This window comes from Felis catus, chromosome C1 (assembly GCF_018350175.1).
Source record: "Felis catus isolate Fca126 chromosome C1, F.catus_Fca126_mat1.0, whole genome shotgun sequence".
Classification (NCBI taxonomy): domain Eukaryota; kingdom Metazoa; phylum Chordata; class Mammalia; order Carnivora; family Felidae; genus Felis; species Felis catus.
Genome location: NC_058375.1, coordinates 27,713,941 through 27,740,321, shown reverse-complemented (window position 1 = coordinate 27,740,321; position 26,381 = coordinate 27,713,941). Strand labels below are relative to the sequence as shown.

The following is a 26,381-nucleotide window of genomic DNA, read 5'->3' as shown; positions in this document are numbered from 1 at the left end:
AGGGAAGGGCAGAAAAAGAGGGAGAGAGAGAATCCCAAGCAGACTCTGCACTAAAAGAGCCTGATGTGGGGCTCAAACCCATGAACTGTGAGATCATGACCTGAGCTGAAATCAAGAGTCGATTAAGCTGATTAAGCCACCCAGGCACCCCTCAGTGTCCCTCTTTTAAAGAGGAGGAATTTGAGGTTTGGAGAAATGAGGCCACTTGCCCACAGTCACAGAGAAGCAGAACTGGGATCCAAACCCAGGTCTGCTTGACTCCTCAGCCCACGCTCTGAACCATCGGGCAGATGCCAGCATAGGTTCTGCCAGGGGCTGCGCTAAGCAGGTTACACGCCTGGTCTGGTTTATTTTAACCACCCACTCCATTTGATATCCCTGCTCAGGTCTAGAACAGGCCTTTTTTAAAAAAAAAAAACTTTTTATATTAAAAAAAAAGTGGGTTTTTTTAAGTTTATTTTTGAGACAGAGGCAGCAAGAGTGGGGGAGGGGCAGAGAAAGAAGGAGAGAGAGAATTCCAAGCTGTCAACACAGAGCCCAACATGGGGCTTGAATCCACAAAACCATGAGATCATGACCTGAGCCAAAAGCAAGAGTTGGATGCTTAACTGACTGAGCCACCCAAGTGCCCCAAAATTTTAAAAAAATAATAAAATTTTAAAATAATGTCTATGCCCAATATGGGGCTTCAACTCATGACACTGAGCTCAAGAGTCACCCCCCTCTACTGACTGAGCTAGCCAGGTGCCCCTAGAATAGTCCTTGAGTCCTCTCTGCCAGCCTTTGATTCTGATCGCTGAGGGAGCTGAAGCCCAGAGAGGGGCAGCAAGTTGTTCAAGGCCACACAGCAGGTGACCTCAGGCAGAGCTGACCCACTGATAACCAGACAGCACTAGAAACAAACCAATTGCCCCTGGCAATTGGGATGGCCTAGCCCAGAGGGGAGCTTTGATGGCAGAATCTGCAGACATCTGGCTCTAGGACACTCATTTCCTGCCTTGAAGTTTGCTATGCAAAGAGCTGGTGGACAGGGAGGCAGCTGTGGCAGGGTCACGGCAAGGCTATCTCGGCCTCTGTTGGGGGATGGGCAGCTGAGGCCCACCTGGAGAGTGCAGTCAACACCAGAGCTATGGGACAACAGGACAGGTCCTGGACTGGGGCTCCCTGAATGAAGGAGCTGAACTCTTTCTCCCTGCAGGGCATTCAGCAGCAGCAGCAGAAGAGAGGGGCCCATGTATGCCACAGAGAACCAGGCCCAAGTGCTTCAGGAAAGTTCAAGGAGTTAGGAGAATCAGGCGGGATCCTGTGGGGCACTGGCTGAGCGTGTCAGTGTCTGTGCATGCAGCCTGTAGGAGCCCCTTCCCCAGCACCAGTGCACGGCCCCCCCCAACCTGCCTGCTTGCCTCAGCAGCTCCCCGTACACTGACTGCCTCTCCCTTCTCTAAGAACAGCTCACAGGCGGATTGATGGCTTTAATTCTCACAGCTAGCCTGTGAGCTTTTCAGATGAGGAAACAAAGGCGCCAGAGGTTAGGTAACTCGCTTAAGGGCATGCAGCTGGGGAATGGGGTACTTGGACTTGAACCCGGGCAGTCTAACTCCAGAGTCCATGCTGTCAACTTTCAGCCCCTGCTGCTCAGCTCCCACCCCCCTCCCTGAGCCCTCACTCCCCATCTGATCCCTATCAAGGGCCTGGTTCTCACACCGGCTCTGGGGGAGGGACCCAGTTCTCCACCCCAGCCAGTGTTCTCTTAGGTCCCCTGCCCACTGGCCCCTTCCCCTTCTTAGGGGAGTACCCCAGCCCGGCCTCCTATAATCCCTCAGGGCTGGCTAAGGCCAGGAGGCCAGACCCAAAGACCTCTTGCAATCTCCTCAGTCTGAGGGGTAGAACAGGAGTGGGCCCAGGATCTGGAGGTGGGCAAGGGCGAGAGGCCCCAGTGAGGAGTGGCGCGGCTGGTGTATACCTTGGCAGGGGGACAGCAAAGTGGGAGGCCCTTGGAGGGCAGGCGGTAGGAGGGGGAAGGGGCGATGGACGTGGGCCCAGACCCAGATTCAGGCTGCTGTGGGCCCTCCCTGCTCTTTTTCTAGACCTGTTGAGGGCTCTGTTCTTTCCCACTTAGAATGCACACACACACACACACACACCCTCACCCAAACCCCCGCTTCGGCTGGCCTCAGTTCATCTGAACTCCCCCACTGCACTCTCTGCCTCCACTTCTCCTGGGGCTGTTCCTTTAGCCTCTGCAGGCTGCCTCCTCCCCTGGCCTCCCCGCCCCACACCCCAGCCACCAGTCCCTAATTGCCAGCCCCAAAGCATGCTCTTCTGTGACACCTGACCCTGGGGGGCTCCCTGGCCTTCTAGAAACACTCTGCCTTTGCCTTCCGAGTGCTCTCCTGGTTTCTCCCATCACCTCCCCAGCCATACCTTCTGGATCTGCTTTACTGACCCCTCTCCCTCTGCATGCCCTTGAATGTTGGCATTCCCTGTGTTCCCCTGGAGTGGGCTTCCTCCTCTTCCTGCACTCCTTCTCTAGGCATTGTCCAGATCACATCAGTCATCATCTGTCACCATGAGCCCCTAATTTCTAGCCCAGAACTCTCACTTCCCTTCTGGATACATGGAAGCCCGACAGGCACGTCCAACTCAATACATCTGAACACCCTTCTTCCGGACCACCACCTCCTGGTTGCCTAACCGCAAACCTGGGCTCTGTCCTTGATAACTCCTTCCTTCTAGGTTCCTCATCCCTACATTCAAATCCTCCTTATTCCACTTCCTTAACTCTTCTCACCCTTGACCCTTCCCTCCAACCCCTACTGTCTGCCCCTTGGACCACAGCCAGGATTATTCCAGCAACCTCCTCACCAGTGTCCCTGCCTCTGTCCCTGCCTCCGCCTCCTGCACAATCAGGGGGCTCTTTCTTCTTTTTTTTTTTTAAGTTTTTTTTTTTTTTTAACGTTTATTTATTTTTGAGACAGAGAGACAGAGCATGAATGGGGGAGGGTCAGAGAGAGAGGAAGACACAGAATCTGAAACAGGCTCCAGGCTCTGAGCTGTCAGCACAGAGCCCGATGCGGGGCTGGAACTCACAGACCGCGAGATCATGACCTGAGCGGAAGTCGGATGCTCAACTGACTGAGCCACCCAGGCGCCCCAGGGGGCTCTTTCGAAAGCACAGTTCTCACTGCGCTGCTCCAGTCTTCTGTGGCTGCCCATTTTCCTGAAGGTGAAGTCTGACCAGCTTCAGCGTGTCCTGCTAGATTGCACAGCATTGGTCCCTGCCTGCCTCTGAGCACAGAGGTTCACCTCCCTAAACCCAATGTGCAGCTCACGACTGCTCCTCCTTCCATTCCTTTGAGGGCCCCAAGCCCTACGCCCTCAGCTTAGGTCACCATTTGCAGGAAGCCTTTGTGGACTGCTCGTTTATGGGCCACAACTCCTGTGCTGCCCCATCCCTGCACTGGCCACCCCCTGCCCTTCTTCTCAGTGGCAGGTTTGTGTCCCCCTAGACGGTAGCCCTCCTGGGCAGAGGGCCCGGACCCAGATACAGGGTGCGCGAGGATGAAAGGGGAGGCGCGGGTGTGTGGGGTCTCAGCTTGGGACGCAGGGAGGCCGGGGCGGGGGCGGGGGCGGGGGGGGCGCACGTCGAGGCCCCGGCTGGGCGCGCGCTTGGCCGGGCGGGGCGCGGGCCTTGGCCGTGGCTGTGGAAAGAGGAGGGTGGAGGCCCCGCCCCGCCGCGCCCCTCCCGCCGCCCCAGCCCCCCCCACACCGCGCCGCCCGCCCACTCCGGCAGCCGCGAGGGGCGGCCGGCAGAGCGACGCGGAGCCCCGCCGGCGCGGACCTCGACGACACCCCCTGCCAGGAGCCCGCGCGCCCGGGCGGCCCTCGAGGGCAGGGAGCGGCGCCCGGCGGCCGCCCTTGCAGGTAAAGGCCGGGAGGCTGGCTCGGACTCCGGGGCTGGGGGCTCCCGAGGGCAGGACCCGGCCTAGGCTGCCCCTGAGATTGTCTGGGACAGCGAGACCAGCGACTTGGGCCGTGGGGTGGAGACGGGATGGGACCTCGGGCCAGAGTGTCGGCGCTAGGATGAGAGAGCCCATCCCGTTCCCTGTGCCCCGTTTCCCCCAGGCAGATTCCCGGATAAAGCTCTCTCCTCCCTTCCTCTCCCAGAAGTGGGGGCTCCAGCATCAGACTGCCGGGTGGAATCCCAGATGATGGGGCTCTGGGCACATCACTTCACCTCTGGGAGTCTCCCTTCCCACCTGCGAAGTGGGAGCGACAAAGCTTCCCCCACAGGGCGGTGGAGGAGACAGGAGGAGTGAGGGGCCTTAAAGCCCCCCTCTAGCCCTGGGCAGGGGAAACCCCTCAGCTTCTCCCTTCCCCCCTCTCTCCATCTCTCTGCCATTCCTGGCTCGCTGGCCACCTTCCAGTTCCTCTGTTTTTCTGCTTCTGCCCCCAGGTCCCTCCTATTGTAGGTGTTCTGGCAGCACCCCCAAACTGGAGACTGAGGCTCAGCATCCCCCTGCCCCAGCTTGGAACCGAGACTTGCAGGGATGAGAGGGCCCTTGCTTGGCCCAGAGGGACTGGGGTCTAAGGACCCCAGGACAGCCTCCCCAGTGTGTGTGTCCAGAGGCTGGAGACGAGGTAGCCCCGGGAGTCCCTGGGTGGAGAAGCCCGGTTCGCTCCCCATTCCCCAGGAGTGGTCAGCTGGGGAAGGGCAAACTCTCTGAGTTTGCTTGTTGCGTGTACGTGTGTACCAGTGTGTGTGCCTGTCAGTGTGTGCACTTGCGCGGTGCGAGGGGGAGAGTGAGTGTCTGCCAGTTGATTACTGTGTGTCGGTGGGTGCTTGGGTGAGACCCCCAGTGTGTGTGAGAACATGCTAGGTTCCAGACAGGCCTCCGTCAGGGGTCCCTCACAACCCAGAAGTGTTTCCTCTCGTCTGGCTTCAGTGCCTCTTGCTAAGAGCCGTGCCTTTGTCTGGTGGCAAGGGTCCATCCCCTCCTCAGAGTGCCCTTAGCAAAGGCCACCTCTGGGGAGCTGCCATGGTCATTTGAAAGGGTGGGGAGCTGGGGTGGCTGGGGTTTCTCTCTGGGCGTTGACCCTCACTGCCCTGAGCAGATGGAGTGCCCTCAGGGAGCCCATTCTAGAGCCCGGGACGGGGTTGGGGGGGGGGTCTGGTGGGCACCCACTCTGCAGGGGAGCTGGCAGTTTTGGTCAGGGCATAGATGCCTCCACTGGGTTCTCGCTGGGCTGGTGACCACTAACAGATCCTTGGACAGTCATCCCAGAACGATGAGGGCATACCACAGACACATTCACAGTCCCACACAGCTACACTCCCTCCCACTGACAGTCATGCACACACAGGTGAACATGCTCTACTGAACACACACCACCACAGATGCTGAAATGACAGGGCACGTGTGTGCACGTGCACACACACACACACACACACACACACACACCCAAACTCCTACAGACACATGGCAGGCCCCATGTGGCCCAGCCAGACATACTCAGGACAACACGCATTCACACACATGCGCACACACTCAGGCACACTCACCAGGGTCTCTCCCTCTGGTTTCACTTTGTCCACCAGAGTGAAAATGAGCGTTTCTGCTCTTTGGCTCAGTGGAAGAGGAAAGAAAAAATGGAAGTGAATTTGCTAGCAAGAGGGAGGGGAAAGATACCAAACAGGGCTGTCAGCTTAACCACCCCTCACTACCTCCTCTGCTCCTGGTCTGAGCCAGACCAAAGGTTGGCAGAGCCCCAGTTTCCCAGCCCTGCTGGCCCCCCAGCCCACTCCAGACCCCCCAGCAGCAGGCATGGGGGGCTCCCCTTATGGGACGGTGGGGCCTCAGATGAGCGGGTCCCATCTGTGGCCCGAGGCACTTAGAGTTGGAGTGGAGAACCGGAGAGGCACAGGGGCCTGTCATATGGGGTGCAGCTGTGTCTCAAAGTGTCCGTCGAGGTACATGAGAGGGAGGCACCGTGCAAGCCAAAGTGCCGGAGGGAGGGCCTATCAAGGAGGCAACACCAAAGAGGTGACTCTGGCTAGGGCTTTCAGGGAGAATGAGAACTTTGACAGGTGCAGGTGGTGAAAAGGGGGAATGGAGGCCATCCCAGTCAGAGGGAACAGCAAGTGCAAAGGTATGGAGGTGGGAAGGTTCTCTTAGGGGACAGTGAGCAATTGGTGAATCACACAGAAGGGGAATGAGTGGGAGGGACTGAGCACTACTTTGGGGTCAGATTTCCAAGAGCCCTGACCAGAGAAAGGGTGTGAGCCACAGAGTGATGCAGTCTGGGAATCACTGTGGTTGCTCCTGGGGCAAGGATAAAAAGGCATCTCAAGGAAATCACTGAGGAGGCTGGGCCCATTTGAGGGTGAATGCAATGGCTGCCGAGGTGGGTGGCTGGCATGGGGATGGGAGGAAGGACTAAGGGGAGAGACTGGTCAGGCCTCGGTGATTGGCCTTGGGGGTGAGGACAGGGTCAGCCAGGACCCTTCTACTGGGTGATTGTGGCCTGTCTCTAGTGGAGGCAGGTGAAGGAGAGGTATGGATTTGGACCCTGGAGTCTGGTATGCTGAGATAGCGAGGGACTGGGTGTTGAGTGTGGTCATGAGTTTGGGGGTGTAGTGTCTGGGAGGCCTGGGGTGTGTACAGAAGCCCGAGTAGGGGTGTGAGGCCATATGTGTATACACAGGTGCCCAGACATCAGCCAGGGAAGTCACACTCTCAGAAAGGGAATTACGGATCCCCTCTGTTCTGTGGGCATTTCCAGGGTCCTGGGGTGTGGGCAGTGGGTCTTGAGTGAAGGCAGTGTGTGCAGTGAGCGGAAGAGGTGGCCTTGGGAGTTAGACAGACCTGGGTTCCTTTCCATGTGACCCTGGGTAAGCGGCTTCCTCTGTTTCCTCATCTATAAAATGAGAATGCTAATGCTTGTCTCCAGGGGTCATTTTACCTGCAGAGAGGTAAGGAGTGGTCCCAAGTCACACGTGTCATCAGGGTGTAGCACCTGGGACTTTCCCCCACACTTCTGATCAGTGTTGGTTGCACCTCTCTGGGCGGATCCTGGGAAGGGACGTGGGAGGACTTGGTCCTGCTTCCAGTCAGATTCTTGGAAAGGTCCGAATTGGGAGGTGACTGTGCCCGTGCCACCTGGATTGGCTGAGATTCCTGGCTCTCGGAGGGCAGAAGGGGGTGGTAGAGGGTTAGTGCTTCGTGGGGGGAGCCATGCCGGCTTTATCATCTCAGGGGTGGGCTCAAGGAGACTCAAAGAGGAACTTGCCTGAGGTCACACAGCAGCCAGTAGCAGAATTGAGACCAGAGGCCTGGATCCTGGCCTCAAGCCTCCCTTCCTTCCAGAAGCCGCTCCACTAGCAGGAACCATCAAGGACCTGGGGTGGAAGGAACTTTATCACCTGAGTTTCTCTAACATCAGTTCTTTCTGTCCCCTTGGGGGAGGGTAACAGTAAGAGTTTATTGGGTGCCTACTGTGTGCCCGTTCCTATGTTCACATGTCTCAGTTAGTCTTTGTAACAGTGCTGCAAGGCAAGAATCAGCGGCCCATTTAACAGAGGGGAAAGTGGAGGTTCAGAGAGGTCAATAATCTGGCCAAGTGTCAACTTGTTGAGTGCTGAGCTGGGATTCACTCCCAAGTCTGTGAGGATGCCTGACTCATGTGCTTCCCACCAACCTCCCGGGTCACTGCCCTCTCCGGGGCTTGATTTGGTGGAGAAAGGGATGGAAACTTAACTGTTGAGCATCCACAGTGCCCCCAGACATTTTCACAGCACAAGGTGCTTTTTGTGCGGTGGGGAACATGGGGTGTAGCAGGCATGAGAAGGTCAGGCCCAGAGAGCCCGGAAGAGAGGGGCCTAGGATGGTGTTTTCTAGTGTCTAAGAGCCCACAGTGGTTCTGGTGGGCCCTACAAGGGAGGGAAGCTTCTGGAAGGAAGGGGTCCTGGTTTTGGGTCTCAGTTCTGCCACTGGCTGCTGTGTGATCTCAGGTGACTTCTCCTCTTGGGCCCCATATCCCATTTATGAGATGGGCCACTGATGCCACCCTGGCTCTCCTTAGAGCCTGTGCCGAGGAGCGATGTAGACTGGGGGGTGGAGGGGTCCTTTCTCCTCTCCGGAAAATCAATCCGTGGAGGCTGACTCTGTGGTGTGCATCCCTGCCCTGCGGCCACAGCCCTCACTCCCCAGAAGCTTTCTCTGTGTCTAGCCTTGTTCCCTCCCACCGCGGCTGGTGCTGGCCGCGATGCAGCCCTGCGTGGGCCCTTCAGGCCGCGCTCCTCTGACAGGCGACCACGGCTCAGCTCGTGGCAAACATTCTTTTCATAGTTCCGGGAGCACAGCAAATCCGCCGCTTAGCCAGGAATGCAGAGTCCCCTCCTGCGGCGGCAGCAGGGACGGCAGCAGGGACTTGGGCAGGGGGGAGCTCCTGGGGGTCAGGCAGGAGGGGCTGAGGGGACCCCCTTCTCCCCGCCCCCACTGTGCCTCTGCTCCAGGGGGCTGCGAAGCTGTCCTCATCATCTGTGGGCTCCCTCAGCTTAGGTGCAGACTCTGGGGCTACCCACCACTAACTGGCTGAGTGACCTGGGGAAAGTGCTCCCTGAGCCTCGGTTTCTTCATCTGTAAAATAGGGTTTAGAATACTAACCTCACAGGGCTTTGGGGAGGGGTTGTGGTGATGATAATTATAATAATAATAGCAGACATTTATTGAACGTTCCTATATGCCAAATACCACGAGAAGTTCGTTATATGAAATTAACTCATGGAATCCTTACACGTGCTCCATGAATAGGAATTGATCCCATGTCACTGATGGAGCAGCTGAGGCACAGAGGAGTGAGGTCACATGCTAGTAAGAGGTAGGGCTGGGAGACGAATCCATGCAGTTGGGCTCTTAACCCATCATGATTTTTCTTTTTTTCTTTAAAAAAAAATTTTTTTTAATGTTTACTTTTGAGAGAGAAAAAGAGCACAAGCAGGGGAGGGGCAGAGACAGAGAGGGAGACACAGAATCTGAAACAGGCTCCAGGCTCTGAGCTGTCAGCACAGAGCCTGACGCGGGGCTCGAACTCGGACAGTGAGATCATGACCTGAGCTGAAGTTGGACGCTTAACCGACTGAGCCACCCAGGCGCCCCACCCATCATGATTTTTCAAGCAAGACTCTCAGTCTGGGCCTGCTTGGAAAATGGGGACTTCTTCCATGAGCCCATCTCCAGGACAGGCGGATCATTTGCCGATCAGCACCTCAGTTTGGAAAGTTAGGATGGGGATGGGGGCCTGGGACCCTGGCCAGCCTCCTTGGGAGCCCTTTGCAGAGAAGCTGGCAGGGGGCTGGGGGGTGCAGATTATCCCACCCACATCTGGCCTGGGATTTAGCTGGCGACAGGCTCTGTGCAAAGAGGAGATGTCGCCAGGGGAGGGACTCAAGGAGGAGATTAGGAAAGGCAGCTGTGGGTGGAGGTTAAGAACAGAGTCCCATTGAAGTAGGCCCGGGCACTGCCCTGGCACACCCACCCGCCCCTGCTTCCTATTTTGTAGGACTGAGGGAGCCTTGATCAACTGGAGAAGGTTCCTGAGGCCCTTGACAGTAGCTGCCCATCCTATTCCCAGCCTTGCCTATCCCCCCCTTGCCATCTGGGTTGAGGCAGCACAGGTGCTGTGGAGGAGAAGTGGGGAGAAAGACCCATGGCTGAGGTCTCCAGGAACCCCAACTATATAGGGGTTTGGCCATTTGGGGTTTGGGCAAGCACCAAAGTTAAGATCTGGCCCCTGTGTTTCCCAGTCCTGTAACCTTGCAGAATGGATGTCACCCCTCTGGATCTTAGCGGTCCTCCTCAGAATGGGACAATTCCCACCTTCCAGGGTTACATGAAAATTGATAACGTAGTGCCAGGAGCATGCCTAGTGCCATGTCCAAGGCGTAAAATGTACTTGGGGTTTAGAGACCATTGTCCATAAATGCTAACGTGGGAGGGGGTGGGGAGCCAGCTTTAGGCTGGGCCCAGGGTCTCTGATTCTGATGTTCTCAGGCTGACACCAGCTAGCCCTTCTCATTTCCAATCATCTGTATAATGCGGAGGTTAAGAGCCCCTTTGGAGACAACAGCCTCGGTTCCAGTTCAGTCTCCATCCCTCATGAGCTGTGTGTCCTTGGGCCAGTTATTGAACCTCTCTGTCCCTGGTTTCCCCCTCTGTAAGAAGGGAAGGCAAAGTACCCTGCTTCGTGAAATGAGATCATCCACGACAGGAACCCAGAGCCAGGCACATAATAGGTGCACAATAAATGTTAGCTATGATCGGTTAGTTCTTTTGTTTGTTTTTTTCCATCCTCTGGATACGTTTAGGGCTTTCACACCTCCACGCCCTCACACGTGCTGTTCCCTCGGCCTGGACTTATCGCCCGTCCCCGCCACACCCCCCCCCCCCCATTAAATGCATGTTCATCCTTCAAAGCCCAGATTTGACATAAATCACTCCTCCTCCCTGAGCCTCATGGTGGGGCTGGGGGCTGTGGCCAGAGAGGCTAGGGTTGAGTTGGGCAGTGAGGACCTCCCACTCAACCTCATCGGCTGGGCCAGGCCCTCGGAGAGTAGCCTCACGACCCACGTGAAGGGTCATGGCGTTCAGTGGCGGGGACTGAGGCAGGTCTTAGCTGAGTCAGAGGGAAGGCCTAGGAGCTGCTGGCTCTGGCATCTCGCTGCTTGTGCAGCAAGAGACGGGGCTGGGATGTCAGAGTTTCCATGGGAGCAGGCAGAGGCAAGCAAGCAGCTGGAGGAGAAAGTGACGCTGCTGCTGGCCTCCCTGCCAGGTAGGCTGGCTAGGTGTCCCCTCCCTATCCACCCCAGAGTTACAGCTGGGCCTGGACTACAGCCTCAGCTCCCTTGTGTCCAGCTGTGTGACATGAACTAGACATGATTGATGGAGGCAGAAATGGGGACCTGGCCATCCAGGGCTCTGACCACATCTCCTTCCCACTCAACAACCTTCTGTGGCTCCCCACTGCCTTCCAAAGAAATGCAAGCATGGCATTCAAGGCTCCTCACTTTGTCGCCCTGGCCTTCTCAGCTCCTACTTGTCCTCTCTAGCCCACGGCACTTCTGGACCTTCCCTGTATCTGCCAAACAGCTTCCTAGTGCCTGAAGTTCCTTTTCTTACTCTGCCTTTCAGACTCCTACTCTCCCTTCAGGATCCAGTTCCAGAGTCCCTTCTTACATGAAGCCTCTGGGGAAACTCAAGGTGGAGGCAATGTTCCCTGCTTTGTGCTCCCCTAACCCAGAGATCTTAGCCAATTGTGTGATGGTCACTTGTCTGATGCCTCCAGATAATTTAGGGCAGGGAAGTGCATGGGGCTGAGCCATTTCTGTGCCCCCAAGGCCCAGCCTCGGTTCCCCACATAGAAGGAGCTTCCTCAGGCAGGCACTGTAGCCTCTAGTAGGGGCCACCCTAGCCCAGGGCGTGGCAGAGAGTAGGGACATCTCCAGCATGGATCCTGGCACACAGAGAAGCTTCCTCAGCCTGGGCCCTAGGGCAGGAGGGACTCCATCAAGCCAGGGCCAGGGACTCCATCAAGCCAGGGCCAGGCACCCCATGGGCATTGCCAAGTGTGCTGGGAACAGATGAAGGAAGACAGTGATTGTGGGGCACTCATCCTGGCTCCCTGAGATGAGGGGCTGAGACTGGGGCCAACTTCCAGCAGAGGCTCCCGGTAAGAGGCCTGCGGTGGGCACTGGGTGGCTGAGCCAGGGCAGGAGGCTTCCCGGCTCCTGGCATCTTCCTCACTGTTTCTCTTTCATCCTCAGGCCTTGCCTTTGCTGGGACCTTCAGAGGCCCCTCTGACCTGAGAGGTAAGCTAGATTTGGGGGCAGGGCTCGCTGATAGCCCCAGCCGGATGAGGCCTGTGCTTGCTGCTGTCTAACTTCGCTCCCGCCTGCTGCAGCAGAAGCCCCTCCCAGGCTCAGGGTGTCCTAGCGGGCAGCCCCTCTTGCAGGTGACCTCAGCTCCCTGCGGCCTGGGCTTTTAAAACCCCAGCCCAACTCGGAAGCAGCTTTTTCTCATTTGTGAACTATTTCGCCCTGGCTCCTTGGCGCAGCCTGTGTTTGCTTGGCCTGCCCGGGTGCAGTGGCCTGGCTGTGCTCCTGCCGGGCCCCCTCCCAGCCCAGCCCGACTCCTCCTGCCGCCGCCGCTGCCGCCACCGAGCGGGGAAGCCGCGAAGGCTCAGGAATCTTGGCAGGCGTGAGGCGGCAGCGGGCGGCGGGTGGCGCTCCGGAAAAGGCTGCAAATGTGAACCAGAAGGCGAGGGATTGGCTGCCGTGAAGGCCCTGCCTGGCCCGGCCTGGGCCTTGGGCACAGCTGGGTCTGGGGGGGACATTTCCATGTTCAGTCCTGGTCAGAAGTTCAAGGCCTCTGCTGGGAAGTGAGCGATGTCACCAGCTGAGGCCTGAGCCCCTTGGCAGGGCAGGGCCAGTCTGAGGACACATACTGCCCTGAGTCCTGCCCACTGCAGGCCTCTTCTGGTTCCTCTGCCCCCAGATGGCTGTTCCTACCTCCCCGGATACGTTTTTGCCCCAAGATGCTCCTCCCCAGGGTAGTGGTGGGACTTCTCCTCTCAGAGATGGGCAGAGGCTGGAGGCCTGAGAGGTGGACCTAATCCCTGGCGGGAGGGAGAGTCAGCCCAAGCCCCCTACACCCCAGAGGTGAAAAGGATTCTGGAAGAACCACGACGAATGGCCTGGAGCTGGAGCACCCAGGCTGCAGACTGTACTGAGCGCATACTGTGTGCCAAGCCTAGTCAGGTAGGGGTGGAGGAAGAGGGACGCAGGGGTAGCTGTTTTGCCTGAGGGAGGCAGGGAAGGCTGCTCGGAGGAGGCGGCATTTGAGCTGTCTTAAATAAGGAATAACATGTTTGCTTGAAGGAGAAAGAAAGGGAATTCTGGGCAGAGAAGGCTGTGTGGCAAAGGTAGGCAGGCGGGTAGAGGAAAACACTAGGTTTGGGGTGCCTGGATGTGAGGGTGCTGGGGCCCAGGACTGGAGCGGGCTCCTCTCACTCCCAAGTGTGTTTTCCCCAACGGGGAGTCTGCAGCCCTCGTCCAGGCTACAGCAACCTGGCTGGTGAAGCCCTATTTTTATCTCCAGTCTGTGTCTTGCTCTGTCCAATTCCAGACGTGCAGTTCTCTGCCTCTGGGGTGCCCCCACCCCAGAGGTCCCCTATTCTTCTTTGCCCAGATGTTCTCAGCTCTGCGCTCAGTTTGGAATGTTCCACCATTACTCCTATGGACCTTAGAGCTTTGACCTGTCTCTCCAGCCTGCTTACAGTGCTGCTTCTCAGACTGAGGTCCCTGTGGTCTGGGCGACACGCCTGCAGAGGTGAGGGATATTGGGACTCTTGGCAAATTTGAAACCTGGTAGGGGACACAAGGTGGGCAGGGGCAGTGCTCCTGTCCTGCCATCAACCTGGATGATGAGGTGGCCTCCAGGCAACGCTGCCCTGGCCTGGCTACCTCCCTTCACACCCCCAAGTCCAAGATTCCACGCAGTTCTTTGGTTTTGGAGCAATCCTCATGCCTGTGCATTAAGATGTGAGGCGGTCAGAGTCTCCTATTGATCTGCAAGGACAGAGAGCTCAGCTTATGGGGCACTGCGCTCCACAAGTCTCCACCTGGGGAGGTCAGACACACACCTGATGTTAGCAGGAGCATTAAGGCCATAAATGCTGGCCTTTCAGAGGGTCCCATCAAGTGACTGACAGCTAGAGATTATATTATAGAGGCTGGAACTCAGACAGGGATCGAAGTACAAGAACATAGGAGAGGAGAGAGACAAATGGGGTCACAGAGACAGGCAAAAATAGGACAGTGACACAGAGGTGGGATGAGAGAGACACCCGGAAGATGCCTGAGATAGACAGGCAGGTGAGAATCTGGGTTCAGTGACACCGAGACACGGAGGAAGGGACACAGGTGGGCATGGCACACACCCACATGGCTCCCACAGTCAGACTGTCCCGGCCTCCTCCTCCGTCGGACTCTCAGAGTGGGCGCCACCGTTGTGATCTTGGGGTTTTGCCAGGCTCACCATCAATCTCTGCGCTCTCCACCTCCTCCATCTAAACTGGTCCACATCCTGCTGGGTCTGAAGTAGGCCTCCTTCTCCAGGAAGCCATGTGAATTGCAGAATAACATGGAATTTATGAAGTTGGTACTACGGAGCCACTGGAGAATCCAGAGCAGGGGAGGGCCATGGGCAGAGCCATGCCAAAGTGTGGTCCACACACGGTCAGCATCACCTCACCTGGGAGCTGGTTAGAAATGCAGACGGTGGGTCCTATTCCACACCTACTGAATCAGGATCCCTTGGGGGGGGGTGGCCCCAGAACCTGTGTTTTAACAAACCATCTGATGCACACTGAAGTTCAAGAAGTGCTGTTGGAGTATCTGTGGGAAAACAGAGAAGCTGAGAGTGAGTGTGGGAGAGAGGCTGCTATGATAATGCAGGCGAGGATCTGGCAACTTTATATAACAAACCTTTACTAAATGGTTGGAATGTGTCGGGGCTGTGTGTTGGGAGAGTACAGGGTCTGTGTTAGGACACAGATTATGGGGAATAAGGGAAAGGAATAGAAGTGAGAGAAATAGAGGAGGCAGTCTACAGGATTGGACTGGGGGTGTAAGGGTAAAGGCAATGTACAGTTGTGCATGTTGGTTACTATACAAGAGCACCCAGGAAAGGCGATGAGAGCATCTGAGTCTGCTGGAAGTAGGGCTAGCCTTTTCTAATTGTGCGGAGGCATTGTACAGGCTAGATTCCTCACTGCCCTGTAAAGAAGGAAGGATCAGAAGTGGTGTCCAGATATCTGGCCTGGGCCTGTGGGAGAGGCAAGGATATCAGTAATGGGGAGAAGATAATGGCAGCAGTTTGGGTGGAGGTATCTGAGGGCCAGCCAGGTGAAAAGGCTCAGCTCAGAGTTGAACACAAGAGTCAGGCTCAAAGTGAGGCTGTAGCTGGAGGCCGATGTGGGAGCCCTCCGTGATGGGACTGGTGAGAGCCGGAAACTGCAGGAGAAACATCCAGAGACAAGAGGTGAGGCCTGAGCCAGCTCCTTGAGGCAAGCCTGGGTCTGCAGAGTGGGCAGGGGAAGGAAGCCGAGAAGAATCTGAGGAGGAGCCTTTCCAGGAGGGAGGAGAGCTGGGCCACAGGCAGGATTTGGTGCTGGGGGGAGGAGGCACCAGGCAAGGGGTGGGAGCAGCACGCAGGGGTGAGGGGTAGAGATGGTCCTTTCAAGGAGCTTGGCTGAGAAGGCTGGGGAGAGGTGAGGGTGTCTGGGGTGGCGGGGGGGGGGCGGTTAGGCCTGTGTGGACAGGTGAGGGAGAGGCTGGAGACAGGGTGGGGGTGGGGGGCAGACCCAGACAGAGGCCCCGGGGAAGGGGTATGGAGGCGGCTGGGCCTTGAGTAGGTAGCACCCCTTTCATGTGAGACGCAGGAAAGGAGGACAGGAAAGAGCTCCCCAGTTCCCACCTGCTGGGAAAGAGGCAGGGGGCAGAGGGGCCAGGGAGGGAGCCCTGGCTGAGTCCGGAGCTGCCCGGCTGGGTGGGGGTGGGGCGGGCATCATGCCCAGTGGGTGAGGAGGGCAGCCCCTCTGCTCCCGTCTGAGATCCATGACTCCATCCCAGCCCTGAGCAGGCTGTGGGACTCCTGGTCAGTCTCATCTCTGGAGCGGTCAGGGAAAAGGCCTGGGAGGCCAGAAAATTGACTTTGGAACTTTCACAAGGTCCTGGCCTTTGGCAGCAAGCCACCTGAGTTTTTTAAGGGTTGGAGGAGATGTTGCTTTGCAGCAAGAGAAACTGAGGTTAGACTGAAGGGAGAACTTCCTGGCCATCAGGGCAGCAGGACAGAACAGCACACCTGGGGGGGCCAGTGACTCAGATCGCCTCAGTTAATCCTTTCACATGTGAGGACACTGAGGCTCAGAGAGATTAAGTCACTTGCTCAAGATCACACATCTCGTAAGTGGCTGTGCTGGAATGGGAGTCCAGGGGCTGCCAGAGCCTAGGAGAGCTTTAGGGGTCCCCAGGGCTGGACCCCTGAAAGAGAGCCTGAGCAAGAAATGCTGCTCACCTGTTGAGGTGGCAGAGACAGGGCTGGAGAGAGAGACAGAGAGAAATGAGTTGGGGCCAGAGACCCAGGGAGAGAGCAGAGAGGGAGGCTGGGTGAGTGGGGAGACAGGAGGTACTAGGGGAGCAAGCGGGGCAGCCGGATCCCGCAGAAATGTCTCCACAACAGGAAGCGTCTCATAACATACCTGTGGTTTGGCCAGGCCCCGGGGCTGCCTGAGCCCTCCCCGAGCTCCCCCCGCTGCAGCCGCCTGCCGCTGCAGCCTGTCTGGGGTGGGGGGCTTGGAGCATAGGAGCCTGTGCAGGGCTGAGCTCCATCCCCCCCCCCAACCCCGGGAGGGGGGCTGCCAGGGCCACACCAGCCCCACCCCTGCATGGTCCATTAGGAGCCTTCTCCCTCAGCCCCCCTTTTTATCTGAGCCTCTGGTAGCTCATCTGTGAAGTGGGATGGGGAGTGCGCAGGCCTTTACATTACGTAGGATGGCCCGGGTCCCCTCTGCTGGTCACCCCTGGGACCAGACCCTCTGAGAGAGGGGACTGGTGGGGAGGGGTCACTGTTAGCTGAGGTCTCTTCCCTTCCTGCAGCCATGTCCAGGAGAGAGGGGTCTATATTTGTGCCACTTCTTCCTGCCGGCACCCGGTCCTTCCCCCCCAACCCCGCATTGGTCTGAAAGACCCTGGAGCACTCTGCACTCCCAGCCAGCTTCCTTGGCCGCCCCGGGAGGAGGCCCAGGCTGCCACAAAACGCTGACTTGGACAAAACGCTGTTTTACGGGGATTTGTTGAAAAGGGGGAAATCCCCGCTAAGGACTTGCAGCTGTCCAAACACCGCGTCTACCCTGCTGCCGCCACCACTCAATCCCCTGAATCAGCGTCTCCTTATGCACCCCACCTCCCGCCCCTGCCAGCCCAGCCTCTTCCCATCTGCCCTGACTCCTGTGTTCCCCCAGAGAGGGTGATGGCTTGCCCAAGGTCACACAGCAGAGCCGGCCTTGAGCCTCAGGGCCCTCCCCTGAACCCCGACACTCCTAGCGAATGAATCGTTCTTTTCTCTACACCTCTGTTCCCTGTGCAGGCTGTTCTTAGCTGAAGTCTTCTGGGACAATGTGAGTGTTCCCACTTCTTCCCAATCTAGCCTACCTGCACCCCTCTGGCCTGGGGAGGGGGCTCCCAGGGCAGTGTGACAGGTACAAAGTCTGAGGAAAGGACTGAGTGAGTTATTGGCACGGTCTTTAAACTTGATGGTGACTTGAGGTCATCCAACTTTTATGGAGTGTCCCTGTGTACCAGCCAAGTCCGGTGCTGGGCATGGAGTGGGGAGAATGTGGCGGGGACAGAGAGTGAAAAGGCCAGAGAGGAACACAGAGCTGGGACCAGGGCAGGCATCCGATAGGCTCCCTGGATGTCCAAGGATAAGTAAAAATCTGGAGACTCGAGTGTTCAGGAGCCACAGAGCTTCAGGGAGCCTGTGGCACGGGAGGGGGGCGAGGGGAAGGAAAGGGGTGCCGGTGGAAAGGAGGCAGGGGGCTTGGAGGCACCCAGGCACCCCTGGGTCTGATGGTGGCTGGGTTGGGGGCAGTCTGTCCCACGAGGCTGCCGCAATGTGCCACTCCAGGGGCATCATTTCTCTCCGCAGCCCTGAGAACAGGCTCAGCACACCCATTCTCCAGGTCATGGGCTTGCTTCCACTCCCCGGCCCCCACTGGACTGGCAGAAGCCAGCCTCCCCTTCAGGAGCTGGAGTGATGTTCTCTTCCCAAACCCACAGGCAGTCTGGAGCCTCTTTGTCTGTCTAGAGGCTGCCCTCTCCTGTCTGCCTCCCCCTGCTGGTTCTCACAGACCTCTGCTCAAATCCTCAGGCTCCCTATCTCCAGAAAGAAGAGTGGGGGGGGGGGGGGCTCTTCCTTCCCAGGGGACTTGTGGGAATGAAATCATTTATTTATTTATTTTTAAATGTTTATTTATTTAGAGTGCAAGCGGCGAGGGGGGGGGGCGGGGGGGGGCGGGGGAGCAGCAGAGAGAAAGGAAGAGAGAATCCCAAGCAGGCTCCGTGTTGTCAGTGAAGAGCATGACACAGGGCTCGATCCCACAAACCCTGATCATGACCTGAGCCAAAATCAAGTAGGATGCTTAACAGACTGAGCCCCCCAGGCACCCCCCGGGGAATGAAATCATTCATTGAACAAAGCACTAGGCTGGAGGTCTGCTTGCAGTGAGCTGTCATCCTCACTCGGCCCCGGCTCACTCTAGAGGAGACATCAGCTCTGGGGTCCTGCAGCAGACCCATCACCCTCAGTGGAGGGGGCACAGTGCAGGAGGTGCTGGGACAGGGCGAGTTTAGGAAGCCACGGGGTGTGAGGCGGGGGCACTTCCCAGAGATCCGCATTGCCAAGGAGGTTGTAAGATGGGGAGCTGGCTGGGGGGTCCTGCCTGGGCTCCTGGCTGGACTTGGGACTTTTGCCTCGGTGTCCTGCCTGCCTGTGCTCCCGCACAGTCCTTTGCCTTCAGCATCTTTCCAGCTAAACCCGAGGCTGCCTCACCCTCCATCACCCCCTACCCCAGTGAGGCCTCAGCTCAGCATGGGAAGAGGGTGAGGGCTCCCAGAACCAGGGCTGTGCTGACTCCTCCTGTGACAGTGCTATGACCGTGGCCTCTGGCCTACCAGGCCAGAACGGCCCCCTTGCCTCCCCCTGCTTGTTACAAGCTCTGCCCCCTCTGCCTGCTCCCTCACACCCCTGCCCACCCACCAGGCAGAACATTCTGGCTGTGTGCATGGGTGATCACCCCCACTCCAGGGCCCCTGCCCGGTGCAGGTGGCCTGTGCAGGAGGGCCCTTATCCCGTGCCAGAGAGGTGGGACAATACGGTGGTTAGGGGCTGGGGCTCCAGGTTTAGGTTCGGACTGCACGTGCTTCCTCATGTGGAAAACAGGACCAGCAAGCCTCTCAGAGCTGACACGTTAGGGCAGTGCCAGCCAGAGCCTCCATCAGCGGGACTTACCTGAGGGCCGGGCCCAGAGGCTGCAGCCTCAGTCCTGGCATCAATCGTGGTGCAGACAGAACAGGCGGCCTATGTGGAGGGCTGTATCCTGGGCAGGATTCTTCTAGTCCAAGCTTCTGTTTCTACATCTATAAAATGGGGATAATAACTGTATGAGCCCCAGGGGTCACTGAGAGGATCCTGTGAGACGGAGCCTGCAGAGCTCTGGGCTGGGGAGCCCCACAGGTGGTGGACGTTACTGTTACTGTTCTGGGGCTCAGGGGAGCTTGAGGGACCTACGGGCCCAATGTTACAAAACCGGTTGATGGCAGAGCTGGGTTGGCAGCTTCACCGGCCTTCTCCTGAGCTCTGCATCCATTCCTGTGAAGCTCTGTGTGATACTGAGCACCTCTAGACTCAGCCCAGCACCAGGGAGGGCTCTGCTCCCCACACGCATCCTGGATGTACGTAACCCACCCCCAAACCCCTCGTGCACTCAGGCACATGTGTGGAGAGGCCCCTGGGGGTGAGAGGAGCCCAGAGCAGGGAGGCAGGGGAGGGACTTGCCTCGCATGTGCAAAATGCTGGGTAGTCTCTCCTTCCAACATTGATGGGTGCCCACTGAGAGGCAGGTACAGTATCGCCTCTCATCACGGCAGCCCCGAGAAGCAGGTTGTTAGTCCAGCGTTTTAAAATAACGTCTTTGGCACGCCTGGGTGGTACAGTTGGTTGAGCGTACAACCCTTGATTTTGGCTCAGGTCATGATCACGGGGTCGTGGGATCAAGCCTCACGTGGGGCTCCACGCTGAGCATGAAACCTACTTGAGAGTCTCTCTCTCTTCCTCTGCCCCTCTCCCCGCTGCTCATGCGCATGCTGTCTCTAAAATAATGAAATAAAAATAACATCTTTATTGAGATACAATTCACACATCGTAACAGTTGGCCCATTTAAAGTGTCCGATTCAATGGGTTTTTTTTAAACGTATTTGCCGTTGGCAGCCTTTACCACAGTCAATTTTAGAATGCTCTCATCATCCCTACCGGAAACCCTGTACCCATCATTGTGGTCACTCCCTTTCCCCCTTCCAGCAGCCCTCAGCAACTACTAGCCCACTTTCGTCTCTTTACATTTACCTATTCTGGGCACTTCATATAAATGGAATCATATACAATTTGTGACTGGCTTCCTCACTTAGCGTGATGTTGTCAGGGTTTTCCTGTAATGTGACACGTGGCAGTACTTTACTTTTATTGCTGAATAATACTCCGTCGTATGGTCATGCCATCATCTGTCCAATGCACATCTGTGCTGTTTCTACTTTGTGGCTGTTATGAATAATGTCGCCATGAACATTTGGGTATGTGTTTTTGTGTGGACATCTTGTCCCATGAGGAAAGTGAGGTTCACAGAGTGGAAACTCTAGCTGGCGAGTGGAAAACGCAGGCTGGGTGTCCACATCTTGTTGGACAGGCCTTGTTCTCAGAGCTGAGCTAAGTGCTGTGACAGGGCTAGGTTAGGACGCAAAGGAGTGAGGGGTTAACTTTATAGAAGAAGGGGTGACGGCTTCCCAAAGGCCTTAAAGGATGAGTAGGAAATTGAAAGAACATCGCAGGTGGAGAAACAGGAGGGGCAAAGGCCCAGAAGTGCGAGGCTGCCTCATGTCTGGGGCAAAGGTATGGTGGAGAGGAGGAGGAGAGACAGGGGTAGTAGGTGATAGGGTCGGAGCCACAGGCACAGACTAGATTTAGAAGGGTCTTGAATGCCATGCCAGACACCACAGAGGATCCTGAAGGCAGAGGGGAGCCCCAGAAGGGCACCATCAACATAATGTGAAGTCAGACAGACCTTAGTCAGCCCCCAGTTCTGCTGACCTTTGCTTTAGTTTTGTCATCTGGAAAATGGGGATGACAATAATAATAACTTGTTAAAGTATTGAGAGCATTAAGTGAGTTCCTGTCTCTGGAGCACTCAGCCCAGTACCTGGCAGAAAGCCAGCCCAGCACATGGTAGTGGGTGTTATCAAAGGGTTTTTAGCAGGGGTGTGCCGAGGTCAGATGGGTGCTCTGGAAGGTGTACATTCTGATCTTTTTGTGAGCCCCTGGGTCTGGTGCTAAGCCACCTGGGGGCTGGCTCGATGGCCCGTCTCGGTTCTTCACTGCAGCACGCCCGTGGACGCCATGCGGGGGGCTCTGACGCCCCTATCTTCGCTGCTGCCACTGCTGTCGCTGCTGCTGCTGGGGTGCGGACCGCGGGCGGCCACCGGAGGCGGGGCCGGCGGGGCAGCGGGCTACGCGCCGGTGAAGTACGTGCAGCCCATGCACAAAGGACCCGTGGGGCCGCCCTTCCGCGAGGGCAAGGGCCAGTACCTGGGTGAGCGCCTCCCCGCCCCGCAGGGCCTCAGACAGCTCCTGACCCCCACCGGCTCCTCCCTGGCCCTCAGCCACAGCCCCTCCGTCTCCACCAGAGACCTTCTCCACTTCCCTTTTCTTCCTGACGCCGGTCTGGGGATTCGGCTCTCCGAGGGGCCGGAAGTGGGCGGCTGGCAGAGGTGATCTTCAGGTGGGGTGGGGAGGAGGAGGGACGGAAGTAGGGGCGCCCCGCTGCAACTGGTTCTAAGGAGGGCTGCTGGCGCCACCTGGCGGCCATTTCTCCCCCTCCAGGTCTTGCGGGGATGAGAGTCACCCAAGTTTTGGGGAAGGATCGAGACCTGGGTAGGTTGGGTGCTAGGAGCCCCCAAGATGGCCACTGGACCATCCCTAAACTCCATCATCCATGGGGAGACGGGGTGTGGCCTTTATGAGCAGATGTAGTGTACCCCATGGGGGAGTGGGTAGAAGGGTCCAACCGTCTCCACTGGCCAGGCCCCTGACTGCCCCTTCTCTCTCTCTCCCTCAGAAATGCCTCTACCGTTGCTGCCAATGGACCTGAAAGGCGAGCCTGGTCCACCTGGGAAGCCTGGGCCTCGGGGGCCCCCTGGCCCTCCTGGCTTCCCAGGAAAACCAGGCACTGGAAAGCCAGGGCTACATGGACAGCCTGGCCCTGCTGGGCCCCCTGGCTTCTCCCGGATGGGCAAGGCTGGTCCCCCGGGGCTCCCGGGCAAGGCCGGACCACCAGGGCAGCCAGGGCTTCGGGGAGAGCCGGGGATACGAGGGGACCAGGGCCTCCGGGGCCCCCCAGGACCGCCTGGCCTCCCTGGACCCTCAGGCATTGCTGTCCCTGGGAAGCCAGGCCCCCAAGGAGTGCCAGGGCCCCCAGGATTCGGAGGGGAGCCAGGGCCCCAGGGGGAGCCTGGGCCCCCAGGTGATCGAGGCCTCAAGGGGGATAATGGAGTAGGCCAGCCAGGGCTACCTGGGGCCCCAGGGCAGGGAGGTGCCCCTGGACCACCTGGCCTCCCTGGTCCAGCTGGCTTGGGCAAACCAGGTTTGGATGGGCTTCCTGGGGCCCCAGGAGATAAGGGTGAGTCGGGGCCTCCTGGAGTGCCAGGACCCAGGGGGGAGCCAGGGCCTCTGGGCCCAAAAGGGCCCCCAGGTGTGGATGGTGTGGGGATACCAGGGGCGGCAGGGGTACCAGGGCCACAGGGCCCAGCAGGGGCCAAAGGGGAACCAGGAACCCGGGGCCCCCCTGGCCTGATAGGCCCCACTGGCTATGGGGTGCCAGGACTGCCAGGCCCTAAGGGGGACAGGGGCCCAGCTGGGGTCCCAGGACTCTTGGGGGATAGGGGTGAGCCAGGTGAGGATGGGGAGCCAGGGGAGCAGGGCCCACAAGGCCTTGGGGGTCCCCCAGGACTTCCAGGGTCTGCAGGGCTCCCTGGCAGACGTGGGCCCCCTGGGCCCAAGGGGGAGGCAGGGCCTGGAGGACCCCCAGGAGTGCCTGGTATTCGGGGTGACCAGGGGCCCAGTGGCCTGGCTGGGAAACCTGGGCTCCCAGGAGAGAGAGGACTTCCTGGGGCCCATGGACCCCCTGGACCTACTGGGCCCAAAGGTGAGCCTGGTTTCACAGGCCGCCCTGGGGGACCAGGGGTGGCAGGAGCCCTGGGGCAGAAGGGTGACTTGGGGCTTCCTGGGCAGCCCGGCCTGAGGGGCCCCTCAGGAATCCCAGGTCTCCAGGGCCCAGCAGGTCCTATTGGGCCCCAGGGACTGCCAGGCCTGAAGGGTGAACCGGGCTTGCCAGGACCCCCTGGAGAGGGGAAAGTGGGGGAACCCGGAGTGGCTGGGCCTACAGGGCCTCCTGGGGTCCCCGGTTCCCCAGGACTCACTGGCCCTCCTGGGCCTCCCGGGCCACCTGGTCCCCCTGGAGCCCCCGGGGCCTTTGATGAGACTGGCATCGCCGGCCTGCACCTGCCCAATGGTGGAGTGGAGGGCGCGGTGCTGGGCAAGGGGGGCAAGCCACAGTTCGGGCTGGGCGAGCTGTCGGCCCACACAACGCCTGCCTTCACCGCTGTGCTCACTTCGCCCTTTCCCGCCTCCGGCATGCCTGTTAAATTTGACCGGACTCTCTACAATGGCCACAGTGGCTACAACCCAGCCACTGGCATCTTCACCTGCCCTGTGGGCGGGGTCTACTACTTTGCTTACCACGTGCACGTCAAGGGCACCAATGTATGGGTGGCCCTGTACAAGAACAACGTGCCAGCAACATACACCTACGATGAATACAAGAAGGGCTACCTGGACCAGGCATCTGGCGGGGCTGTGCTCCAGCTGCGGCCCAACGACCAGGTCTGGGTGCAGATGCCGTCGGACCAGGCCAACGGCCTCTACTCCACTGAGTATATCCACTCCTCCTTTTCAGGGTTCTTGCTCTGCCCCACATAACACCACGGGGGCCTTGCCGCCTTGGCCTCCTCCTCTTTAGTGGTAGAGAGACCTTCTCCGTTACAAGAACCTCCATTTAAAGAAAAAAACCAAAGGCTGAACAGACGCGGAAACAGGCGGCCGTGGCCTTGGCCCAAGGAGATGGATTCGGTTTCTCCCTCCATGCAGGCTGAGGTGGTTCCTGGAAGAGGCTGGCCTGGGTTCCTCTCCCCCAAGCGTCTGTGCAGTGCTGGGGTTGCACCCCCATTGCAGGCAGGGCCCCAGGACGCTCAGCCTGGCTGCCGGAGACCCCTGCCTCGTTGGGAGTCCTAGGCTCTGCTGGGCGGTGAAGGATGCTGCTTCTCAGAGTTGGAGCTGAGAGGGGCCCGTGCCCCCCCCCATGCCATTTTCCCAGGGAGACATGGGCCCAAGCCCTGCCCTTCCTGCTGGCCTCTGGATGGCACCTGCTTAAGGAATGAGGCATGGCCACCCTCGGATCTTGGCTGAGGCTCTTCCAGCTCTCCCGGGACCTCCAGCAGATGATGGTGGGTCCCCTGAAGAATTTTTGCTTTCGGGGGAAAGCAAAGGGTGGGGGGCATTGAGGTGGCCAGTGCTGCAATCCCAGGGTGATGCTGTGGCATCAGGCCTGTCCAGGGTGTGTGGCCCCTCCTGCAGGCTCCTGGGAATGGCCAGCCCCCTTTCTGCTCCAGCTGCCGCCACAGGAGCAGTGGTTTGTGACAGGAGGGGCACGGACCTGGGGCAGGATGGCAGCCCTTCACGTTCATCTCCAACTCCCAGCCTGCTCCCACCAACTGGCTCTGCTCAGTGTAAGGGCAGCCGCACAGGCCCTTAGGGACTGCCGCAGCAGGCACGAGGCAGGAGCGACCGTCAGTGAACACGAGTGTCCTCCCTTTCTCTCCTTTCACCTGCTGGCAGAGGGCTGATGTTTTCATACAAAATTGTAAGGTGTCCTTGCCACACTCAGCCTGAGTGTCCCCAAGGCAGAGAGCCTCTTTTTTGGCCCTCAGAACAAGGTACACACAAGCTCTGGGATGAAGAAGGCTCCCGCCTGCTTCTCCTTAACAAGAACCATGTGGAGAGTATGTGTGTCTACCAGAGGGGTTAATCTGAGGGGGCTTCCTCTCCTTCTACCCTCTGGTTCCAATTTCCTGTTCTAAGCAGGAGTAGGGCCCAGAAGGCTGAGGCTCTGAGAAAAAGGGTGCCAATAAGCCCCTTTGGGATGAGTTGACTCTGGATGTTTCTGCCATTTTCCCCAAGCAGAGCCCCCACCTGTAGGAAATAGGCAGGATTCCTGCCCCTCCCATCCCCTAGTTCAAGCTCAGTAGATAGAGCAGAGATTAGTGCTGGGACAAAGCTGGCCACTTTCCCCGGTGGCTCCAGGCCTGTCCATTCAGCTCTCCCCAGGACAGCCCATTTGTCTGTACCAAGTGTGAACCTGGGTCACCCAGTGTGGTCTCACACTGCTCCAGTACTGGCCAATGCCAGACTGTCCATGCTGAAAATGGGAGGGTGGTGGCTGACTTCTGGCTCACTGAGCTGCGGTGCCCTGGGCCCCTCGCCAGGCCTCCCTCCCCGACCCACTTCTCCCAACAAAGTAGGCCATTTGACTGCTTGCTTTGTCTTTCAAAAGAAGGGAAACCCAAAGCTGCCAAGTGACACTTTAATAGGTTTTGGCTGGGGTTTGTGGTGGATTTCTTGATCCCCGATACCCAAGAGAAGGAAGGAGTCTCAAAACAAGCTTGGTGGGGTCCCTTGCTCAGCCTCCTTCCTGAGCTGAAGCCACCACCATCTGACCAGTCAGGGAGGGGTTCTGATAGGCAGAAATTCATCAGCTCTCGGGGGTGGGGTGGGGGCATTGCTCAGGGCCTAAGGAGGGCACTGAGGGAGCCAGAAAAAGCTATTTCATAGAGCTGAGCTTCTGCTAAATGTCATTCCTGTAGCCTTTGGGGAGGGGTGGCTGATGTTTCTGAAATGTCTACGGGATTTTAATTCCAGGTGTCCACTTAACTGACCAGCTTTGATAAACAATGCCAAGTTTTAACTATGAAAACTACAGTACCTTGGTGCATTTTTATATTCTGATTTCTAGGGTTTGTGTTTTGTTTTTTTTTTTTTTTGGTTTTTTTTTTTTTTTTTAAGATTAAGGTTTAAATGTTTTCATTAGTGATTTCATTTCTAACTTGGTATATGAAGCTTAGTTCTCTACATACTTATTATGGTGCCCTGTGTCACAGATTTGGGAAAAACGCACTTGGGAATCAAAAAAAAAAAAAAAAAAAAAAAAAAAAAACCAAACAAACCATAGGACTTCTTTTTGAAAAGAAAAACAGCAGTATTGACTGTATTGACACACCTCAATAAAACCTGTTGTATAAAACAGTGCTGTGCAGGAACTGGCATTGATGTGGAGGCATCTCAAACCTCTGGATTTCATAAGGCATCCAGGGAACTCTCTGGGG

The 26,381-nt window shown here is 57.7% G+C and overlaps 1 protein-coding gene and 1 long non-coding RNA gene across 5 annotated transcripts; one reads left to right on the top strand and one right to left on the bottom strand.

The window, feature by feature from the left end:
* The first annotated feature begins 3,790 nt into the window (after window positions 1–3,790).
* COL8A2 (collagen type VIII alpha 2 chain) lies at window positions 3,791–26,301 on the top strand. Of its 4 annotated transcripts, XM_006934566.5 has the most exons (4): window positions 3,791–3,924; window positions 11,822–11,866; window positions 21,270–21,478; window positions 22,004–26,301. In XM_006934566.5, exons 3-4 carry the CDS (start codon window positions 21,286–21,288, stop codon window positions 23,920–23,922), a joined length of 2,112 nt encoding a protein of 703 aa, XP_006934628.1. In that variant the 5' UTR covers window positions 3,791–3,924; window positions 11,822–11,866; window positions 21,270–21,285; the 3' UTR covers window positions 23,923–26,301. The 4 variants fall into 4 exon arrangements, with proteins under 4 accessions (XP_006934628.1, XP_006934629.1, XP_023114242.1 ...); XM_006934567.5 differs by lacking the exon at window positions 11,822–11,866 and having other exon boundaries at window positions 3,800–3,924; XM_023258474.2 differs by lacking the exons at window positions 3,791–3,924; window positions 11,822–11,866 and adding an exon at window positions 12,955–13,385.
* On the bottom strand, window positions 13,758–19,257 carry LOC111561706. The gene is made up of 2 exons (XR_002744418.2): window positions 19,128–19,257; window positions 13,758–14,452 (listed from the first exon to the last, which is right to left on the bottom strand). It is a non-coding gene; the product is annotated as an uncharacterized LOC111561706 (long non-coding RNA).
* Window positions 26,302–26,381: the final 80 nt, after the last annotated feature.